We start from the raw sequence: 8,426 nt of genomic DNA, 5'->3' as shown, positions 1-8,426 counted from the left end.
TCACCGAAGGAAGCAGAAGTCAGGCCTGCACCGAAATCAAGGAAGCGTAAGGCTTCAAGGAAACCCGCAGCAGTTACACCTAATCAAGCGGGACCTAGCCAAGTGGCAGCGACACCAGCTAGGAAGCCGTAGATAGGAACTGCCCCATGGTGCAAACGATGCAACCGTCATCATTCAAACCTCGTACCCTGCTCCAAATGTACCTACTATGGACGGTTGGGACATTTGATTAACATATGCCGCTTTGCTATCCAGAACAAAGCTGCTATAAACCTTGCTGCTACCCAACTCCAAGTCAACCCTACTCAAGCTCGTTTCCCGTTTGGTGCTTGCTACAACTATGGCGAGACGAGCCATTTCAGGAACAACTGCCCGAAGATTGTCAATGCAAATTCAACCCTTGGATGAGCATTTGGCTAAGCAAAAGATGTTGCTGTCTTATGCCTTTGTCTCCTATGTTTTCTTGTATTGTGAAACAATCTGCCTTGTTCATAAATAAAAGTTTCTGTTCGCAATTCTGATGTACAAGTGTAGTTACATGTATGGCATTTCCCTATGATATCTACATCAAGGAACTATGTTCCTTATGAACTACTCTTGTGATTCTCCCTTTCAAGTGATCACTCATGATTTCCTCGAAAATTTTAAGTACTCGTTTCATTCTAGAGACGAAGTACAAGAAATAAAGCGAAATTATGAGTAATCGTCCTTCTGCACATCTGTGCCTTTGAACCTTTGGTTAGATAACTAAGGTTATTTTCAAATCTCATACCCATTACGTTCTGATTTTTCAACATGCATAACATGAGTTTTCAAAACAACATTCATAATTTCAAAAACATTTTATATATAGTTCGAAAACATTTTTAATATAGTATATTTACTTTTTTTTTTGGGTAGGAAAACAAAGCAACAAACCAAGGCTAGGAAAACAAGGCTAGGAACATGCAACGTAAAGCAATTACTAGACTTGGCATACCAAGGCTAGGAAAACAAAGCAACAAACCACACAAGTTACGCAACTTAGCGTTCAAATGGCTTTTCTCTGGCTCCCAGGCGATTTTGGCGATTTCCTTTGAAGCCCTAGTTCTTGTTCTTCAACCTTAATTTTGATCAATCTGGGTTAGGTATTGGGGTGTTGTCGATCCTTCTGAGTAAGGTTTCTAGACTTCAATCCTGGTTTCTAATCTTTTGCAGTCAGAGTTAGGGGTTTCGTTTCGTTTTTTTCATCTAGGGTTTCTTTTGCCTTGTTGCCGTGAGTTTTGTTTGTGTTCGTCTTTCTTGTTAGTTGCTTTACGTTGCATGTTCCTGCCGTCTAGGGTTTATATTTTCAGTATTCTTGCATGGAAAGAAATCGTGATATGGGTTTGGAGGATTTAGGGTTCCAGTCGTTTTCAGAAAGAATGCATGAGGATATTTTCATTACTTCTAAGGGTTCCACGAGTGTGCATGATATGCGTGATAAACCTAGCCTGTTTAACAAGCCGTTGAAGATTGATGGGAATCCTTTACTGCCGCGTCGAGGTGTTGTGGAGAAAGAGCCTAGGGTTATTAATATTATTGATGAATTGCAGAAAATTACGGTACAAGTTCCGCCGTTAACAAGCACTCTTGATAGTCAGGTTAATCAGCAAGGGCCGCCGTCGGAGCCGGTGTCTTATGCGGAGAAACTTCAGTCTTCAGCAACTATTAAGAGGGAAGTCAACTTCAGACTTATGTAGCCGTTAGAAACCAGGGAAGATGCAGATCTAGTTATTCCGAAAGAGGTTGTTAAACAGGTACAAGATAAATTTGAGAATGTACTTTATGGTTATTTTCTAGGAAGTCGTTTACCATTCCCTGTAGTAGAATACTATGCAAAGAACGTTTGGGCAAAGTTTGGATTTCAAAAGCTAATGTTGAACTCGGCTGGTTTCTTTTTTTTCAAGTTCGATTCTAGGGATGGGTTAACAAAGGTTTTGGAAGGAGGTCCTTGGTTGATAAGAAAAGTTCCTCTATTTATGAATATATGGTCCCCAAAGGTTAGCTTGAAGAAGGATGGTGTGAAAACTATTCCCTTGTGGGTTAAACTGCATAACGTCCCAATCTCGGTGTACACGGATGATGGATTAAGCTTGTTGGCCTCGAAATTGGGTACCCCGAAACGGCTTGATTCTTATACGGCTGATATGTGTGTGGATAACTGGGGCAGGAGCAGTTATGCTCGTGCAATGATTGAGGTGAATGCGGATAGTGAACTTAAAGATTATATTACGCTAGCTATTCCTAAAATGGATGAAGAGGGTTATATTATGGAACGAGTAAAAGTTGAATATGAGTGGAAACCGTTACGTTGCCCCACATGTTGCTTATTTGGCCATGACCACTCTTCTTGTAGCAAAATTATCAAGGATAAGGCAAAGCAGGTGGTGGTAGATGAGGAAGGGTTTGTTACTGATCGAAAGAGAATGGCTAAACATGGGTTTCCACAAAAGAAGCAAAAGGCTAAGTTTGTTTACAAACCAAAGGCTAATAAAGATGCTCCTGGTACATCTGGAACAAAGCCGGAGGTTCTACCTAATAATGGTTCCCCAGCTGTTAACGTGGCTAATTCCTTTCAGGCATTAGCTAATGATGATGCTGATGCCAACCCAGTAGCGGGTAATACTTCGGGTAATAGTTTGGCTGAGGTGAAGGGTGGAATAAATAACGGAACTGCAATGCATGATGAGGTTATAGAGACTGTTCCGACTGAAATGTCGGCATACATGAGTAGCAATCTTAATGGCAGCAAATCTGAGGGGCAAGCACTCTCGGTTCCATGGGTTTCAATGGGTAGTGTCGCAACATGGAATATAAGGGGCTTGAATCGTCCCCTGAAACAAAACGAAGTCCGTGTACTTATTGCTGAAAATCAATTGAGTGTTTGTGCTATTTTAGAGACGCATGTTAATGTCAATAATCTTCATAAAGTTTGCAAGAGTGTGTTTCGTAGGTGGAGCTGGTCTTCTAATGGGAATTTATGTCAGCGAGGCACAAGAATTATTATGGGGTGGAATACGGATGATGTTGATCTTATGGTCCTCTACCAATCTGATCAGGTTGTTCACACGCAAATCCGGTTTAAAGCGGAGTCCAAGGTTTTCTTTTGCTCCTTTGTTTATGCTGAAAATAAGTATCAAGATCATCGGAAGCTTTGGGAGGATTTGTGTAGGCATAGCATTGTTGCTAAAAAGTGTCCTTGGGTGGTGCTTGGGGATTTTAACACAGCCCTTAACATGGAAGATTGCCTTTATGGGCCGTCTTGCCATACTATAGGAATGAGAGAATTCTTTGACTGTATTCAAATGGCGGAGATTATGGATATTACACACCATGGTTGCCATTACACCTGGAACCAGAAGCCTAAAGAGGGTATTGGAATTTTAAAGAAAATTGATCGTGTCATGGGTAATCTTAAGTTCTTGGATTTATTTCCGAATGCTTATGCAATATTCCAGCCGGCTCGTATCTCGGACCACTCTCCGTGTGTTATAAAGCTGCCATCTATTAATCATGCTAAACCAAAGCCTTTTAAGTTTGCAAACTTCCTAACTTCTAAACCAGAATTCAAGCAGTTTGTTTCTACTGAATGGGCTAAGGATGTGCAGGGTTATGCTATGTTTTCAGTGGTCAAGAAAATGAGAAACCTGAAACCTTGCTTTCGTAAACTTTTACATCAGCAAGGTAATCTTCATGATAAGGTTTCTAGGCTTCGTAGTGACCTGGATGAGCTCCAGAAGTAGGTGGATGCTAACCCCCTTGATACTATGTCTCGTGATTTAGCGGCCAAGTGCCTCCAAGAGTTCCAAGTGGCAGCTTATGACGAAGAATGTTTTCTTAAGCAAAAATCTAAGGTTGAGTGGCTTTGTGCGGGTGACTCGAATACCTCTTACTTTCACAACTCTGTGAAGAGTAGGAATGCTAGAAACAAGATTCAGTGTATTAAAGATGTGCATGGTAATTGTTTTGAGGGTAATGATGCTCCAGCCGCTATTTTGGATCACTGCTCGAAGTTTTTGGGTACCGATCAGCCGGTTCAAAACCTTAATGAGGAGGATTTGTTTATTAACACCCTGAGCCAAGATATGGCGTCCCATATGGTTAGAGAAGTGACTAGAGAAGAATTTAAAAAAAGCCATGTTCAGCATTGGTGAGAATAAGGCCCCTGGCCCGGATGGTTTCTCATCCGCGTTTTTTAAGTCTGCCTGGGATATAGTGGGGGAAGAGGTGACTAATGCGGTGCTTGATTTCTTTGATAATGGTAAGCTTCTAAAACAAGTTAATCACACCATTCTTGCTCTGGTGCCTAAAAAGGATACGCCTAACACTGTTTTAGACTACCGGCCAATCTCTTGCTGTAACGTTTTGTTTAAGTGTATCAGCAAGATTATAACGGATAGGATTAAGGGGAGTTTGAATCACTTGGTCAGTATTAATCAGTTGGCTTTCATTCCGGGTAGGAAAATTTCTGATAATATTCTCCTTACCCAGGAGTTAATGCGTAATTATCATCTTAATAGAGGGCCCCCTAGATGTGCGTTCAAGATTGATATTCAAAAGGCCTATGATACAGTCAGTTGGCAGTTCCTTGAATCTATCCTGCATAGTTTTGGGTTTCATCATAAAATGGTTAATTGGATAATGACATGTGCTTCTACGGTGTTATATTCTTTAAGCATTAATGGAGAGCTTCATGGTTATTTTGCGGGGAAGCGTGGGCTTAGGCAAGGGGATCCTATGTCCCCTTATCTATTTACCCTAGTCATGGAAGTCTTAACTCTTCTGTTACATCAAACTTCGTCTCATACGGCGTTTAAGTTTCATGCTCGGTGCTCGAAGCAGAAGATCATTAGTATTTCGTTTGCTGATGACTTGTTTCTGTTTGCTCATGGTGACAGTGGCTCGGTTAAGCATCTTCGTGAGGCCCTTGACAAGTTTTCTCGGGCCTCGGGCTTGTATCCTAATCTGGATAAGAGTACGGTATTCTTAAGTAATGTTCCTCAACACATTAAAGATCAAATTATGAACATTATGCCATTTCAGGAGGGTTTGTTTCCAGTTCGGTATCTTGGGGTTCCGTTGTTCTCTACTAGACTTTCGGCCAAGGATTGCAAGGCTCTTTTGGAGCGCATGGATAGGCGTATTGATAACTGGATGACAAAATCTCTCTCTTTTGCAGGGAGGCTCCAGCTTATTAATTCTGTCCTCACGGCTTTATACTCATATTGGGCATCGATTATGATGCTCCCGTCTAGTATCTTAAAGGATTTGGAAAAACGTCTTCGTAGATTCCTTTGGAATGGTGGTAAGTCTGGCTCGGTTCGTGCTAAAGTTGCCTGGAAGGATGTTTGCGTGCCTAAAGATGAGGGTGGCCTAGGTATTCGAAGCACAATAGATGTTAATAAGGCTCTTTTAACTTCTCATATTTGGAGTTTAGTCACCAATCGGCCTTCTCTTTGGGTTCAATGGACCCACTCGTACAAGCTGAAAGGCCAAAGTTTTTGGGAGGTTCAATGTCGAGCTAATGTTAGCTGGGGTTGGAGAAAACTCTTATCTATCCGTTCGAGTGTTCGCTCGTTTTTTTGGATGTCTATTCGGAGTGGCAGGCAAACAAACGTATGGAGTGATAACTGGTGCTCTTGTAGTCCGATTCGGTCATTCATATCCCCTAGAGCTATTGCTAATGCTGGTTTTTCTTTAAACACTAAGGTGGCTGACATTGTCACGGATGATGGCCAATGGCTATGGCCTCAGGCATGGTATACTCTCTTTCCTGTCCTTATAAATATCGGCTCTATTCAGATTTCTCCTAATACGAAAGACCGATTTTGCTGGAAAGATTTGGACGGTAATCTTCAAGGTTTTAGTTCTTGGGAGGTTTGGAATTGTTTGCGGAATAGGTGTCATAAGGTTTTATGGGCAAGTGCGGTTTGGTTCAGCCAATGTATTCCCCGACATTCGTTTCACTTGTGGTTGGTTATCAAAAACAAGTTGAAAACGCAAGACAGGATGGCCATTTGGGAAGCGGGTAGTGCTACTAATTTGCGTCTTATGTGTTGCCCTCTATGCAAGTCTGACCGTGATTCAAGAGACCACTTGTTCTTTCAATGTGTATATGCTTCAGACGTTTGGAGATTGGTCAGGCACTTGGTTGACATGGAGAATGTTACGGATACCTGGGACTCTATCATGCAATGGATGGAGCTTAATGCTAATTCTAGCACTATGGATAACATCATTAGTAAGATCCTGGTAGCGGCTGCAACATACTTTGTCTGGCAGGAAAGAAATAACAGGTTATTTTCTCATAATCAGAGGAGTGCGATTGTGCTTGCAAAGGTTATCATTGAGACGGTTCGACTCAGAATTATGGGATTACGGTTTGGTAGAGACCCGAAACAAAAGAAGATCTTGGATAGGTGGATGATCTCGAAGAGCAGCATAGAGGTTGATCCAGGCTAGAGAGGCTCCTTTGGGTCTTTTGCGTGTTTGTTTAGGGCTGTGTTTTTCTTTCTTGTATTTCCGTTTGTTTTGGTTGTGACGCTTGTCGGGTTTCTTGTTTTTGTCTTTTCCTAGTCTTGGTATGCCAAGTCTAGTAGTGTGTATCGGTGTCTCGATGCACCGTGTTTTAATATTTGGTTGATATAAAATTTCACCGGGGTAACCCTTTACCCAAAAAAAACAAAGCAACAAACCCGACACGCGTCACAACCAAAACAAAACGGAAATACAAGACAAAACACAGCCCTAAACAAACACGCACAAGAAACCCAAAGGAGCCTTCCTAGCCGGGATCAACCTCTATGTTGTTCTTCGAGATCAGCCACCTATCCAAAATCTTCTTTTGTTTCGGGTCTCTACCAAACCGGAACCCCATAATTCTGAGTCGAACCGTCTCAATGATAACCTTTGCAAGCACACTCGCACTCCGCTGATCATGAGAAAATAATCGGTTATTTCTTTCCTGCCAAACAAAGTACGTTGCAGCCGCAATCAGGATCTTACTAATGGTGTTATTCATAGTTCTAGAATTAGCATTAAGCTCCATCCAATGCATTATAGAATCCCAGGTATCTGTAACATTCTCCATGTCAACCAATTGTCTGACGAATCTCCAAACGTCTGAAGCAAATGCACATTGAAAGAACAAGTGGTCTCTTGAATCACGGTCAGACTTACATAGAGGGCAACACATAAGGCGCAAATTAGTGGCACTTCCCGCTTCCCAAACGGCCATCCTATCTTGAGTTTTCAACTTGTTTTTGATAACCAACCACAAGTGAAACGAATGTCGGGGAATACATTGGCTGAACCAAACCGCACTAGCCCATAAAACCTTATGACACCTATTCCGCAAACAATTCCAACCCTCCCACGAACTAAAACTTTGAAGATTACCATCCAAATCTTTCCAGCAAAATCGGTCCTTCATAATAGGCGTAAGCTGAATAGAACCGATATTTATAAGGACAGGAAAAAGAGTATACCATGCCTCAGGCCATAGCCATTGGCCGTCTTCCGTGACAATATCAGCCACCTTAGAGTTTAAAAAAAAACCAGCATTAGCAATAGCTCTAGGGGAAATGAATGACCGAATCGGACTGCAAGAGCACCAGTTATCACTCCATGCGTTAGTTTGCCGGCCACTCCGAATAACCATCCAAAAAAACGAGAGAACACTCGAACGTATCAAATGCATGATTTCAAAAGCATGTCTATTTTTTCAAAAAAAAAAAAAAAAACAACCTCCATTATTTCAAAAACATTGTCTATGTTTTCAAAAACAACATTCATGATTTCAAAATGTTATTAATACAGTATAATTACTTATACCAAGTGCATGATTTCAAAAGCATCATTCATGTTTACAAAAACCTTATACATAATTTCAAAATTCATCTTGCATGATTTTAAAACATTTTTTTATATATATACCTACCTAATACACCTACTTTATGATTTCAAAAGTATTATATAAGGTTCCAAAAACATTGAACACGTTTTAGAACCCCATGCATAGTTTTCAAAGTATTTTTTTTTTGGGTAAAGGGTTACCCCAGGTGAATTTTATAAAAAACCAAATCAGAACAAGGGCATGCCAGAGTGACACACCAACTAGGCTTCACAACCCGAAGCCTAGGACCAACGTACAGTCACAACTCAGTTATAAGAAACTACATACAAGACCAAAACAGCCCAAAACAAACACAAGACACGGCCAACTACGCACACACGAACTATGACATCCTCACGCTAGTCTCTAGCCCGGATCGTCCTCGCTTTCGCTCGCTGCGATCTTCCACTTTTCCAGCAAGTCATGAACTTTGACATTACCTCTAAACTCAAATCCCATAAGCCGCAATCTGACCGTGTGTTTAATCCTCCCAACTACGGCCGAAACATTT

General features: G+C 41.3%; 2 protein-coding genes across 2 annotated transcripts; one reads left to right on the top strand and one right to left on the bottom strand.

Moving 5' to 3' along the window:
* The first annotated feature begins 1,895 nt into the window (after positions 1–1,895).
* On the top strand, positions 1,896–3,764 carry LOC110888181. The gene has a single exon (XM_022135721.1). The coding sequence runs from the start codon at positions 1,896–1,898 to the stop codon at positions 3,762–3,764; it is 1,869 nt and encodes a 622-aa protein (XP_021991413.1).
* A 3,041-nt stretch (positions 3,765–6,805) lies between these two features.
* LOC110888180 lies at positions 6,806–7,720 on the bottom strand. Its single transcript, XM_022135720.1, has one exon. It carries the CDS (start codon positions 7,718–7,720, stop codon positions 6,806–6,808), a length of 915 nt encoding a protein of 304 aa, XP_021991412.1.
* Between the last annotated feature and the right edge of the window lie 706 nt (positions 7,721–8,426).

The sequence above is a fragment of the Helianthus annuus genome, chromosome 11, assembly GCF_002127325.2.
Source record: "Helianthus annuus cultivar XRQ/B chromosome 11, HanXRQr2.0-SUNRISE, whole genome shotgun sequence".
NCBI classification, from domain to species: Eukaryota; Viridiplantae; Streptophyta; class Magnoliopsida; order Asterales; family Asteraceae; genus Helianthus; species Helianthus annuus.
The sequence above is the reverse complement of the archived record's forward strand: the minus strand, read 5'-3'. Positions and strand labels throughout refer to the sequence as shown.

Excerpts from the sequence above, each read along its gene's own strand:
- LOC110888180 (XM_022135720.1), bottom strand. The coding sequence starts at position 7,720 with ATGCATTTGATACGTTCGAGTGTTCTCTCGTTTTTTTGGATGGTTATT.
- LOC110888181 (XM_022135721.1), top strand. The coding sequence starts at position 1,896 with ATGTTGAACTCGGCTGGTTTCTTTTTTTTCAAGTTCGATTCTAGGGAT.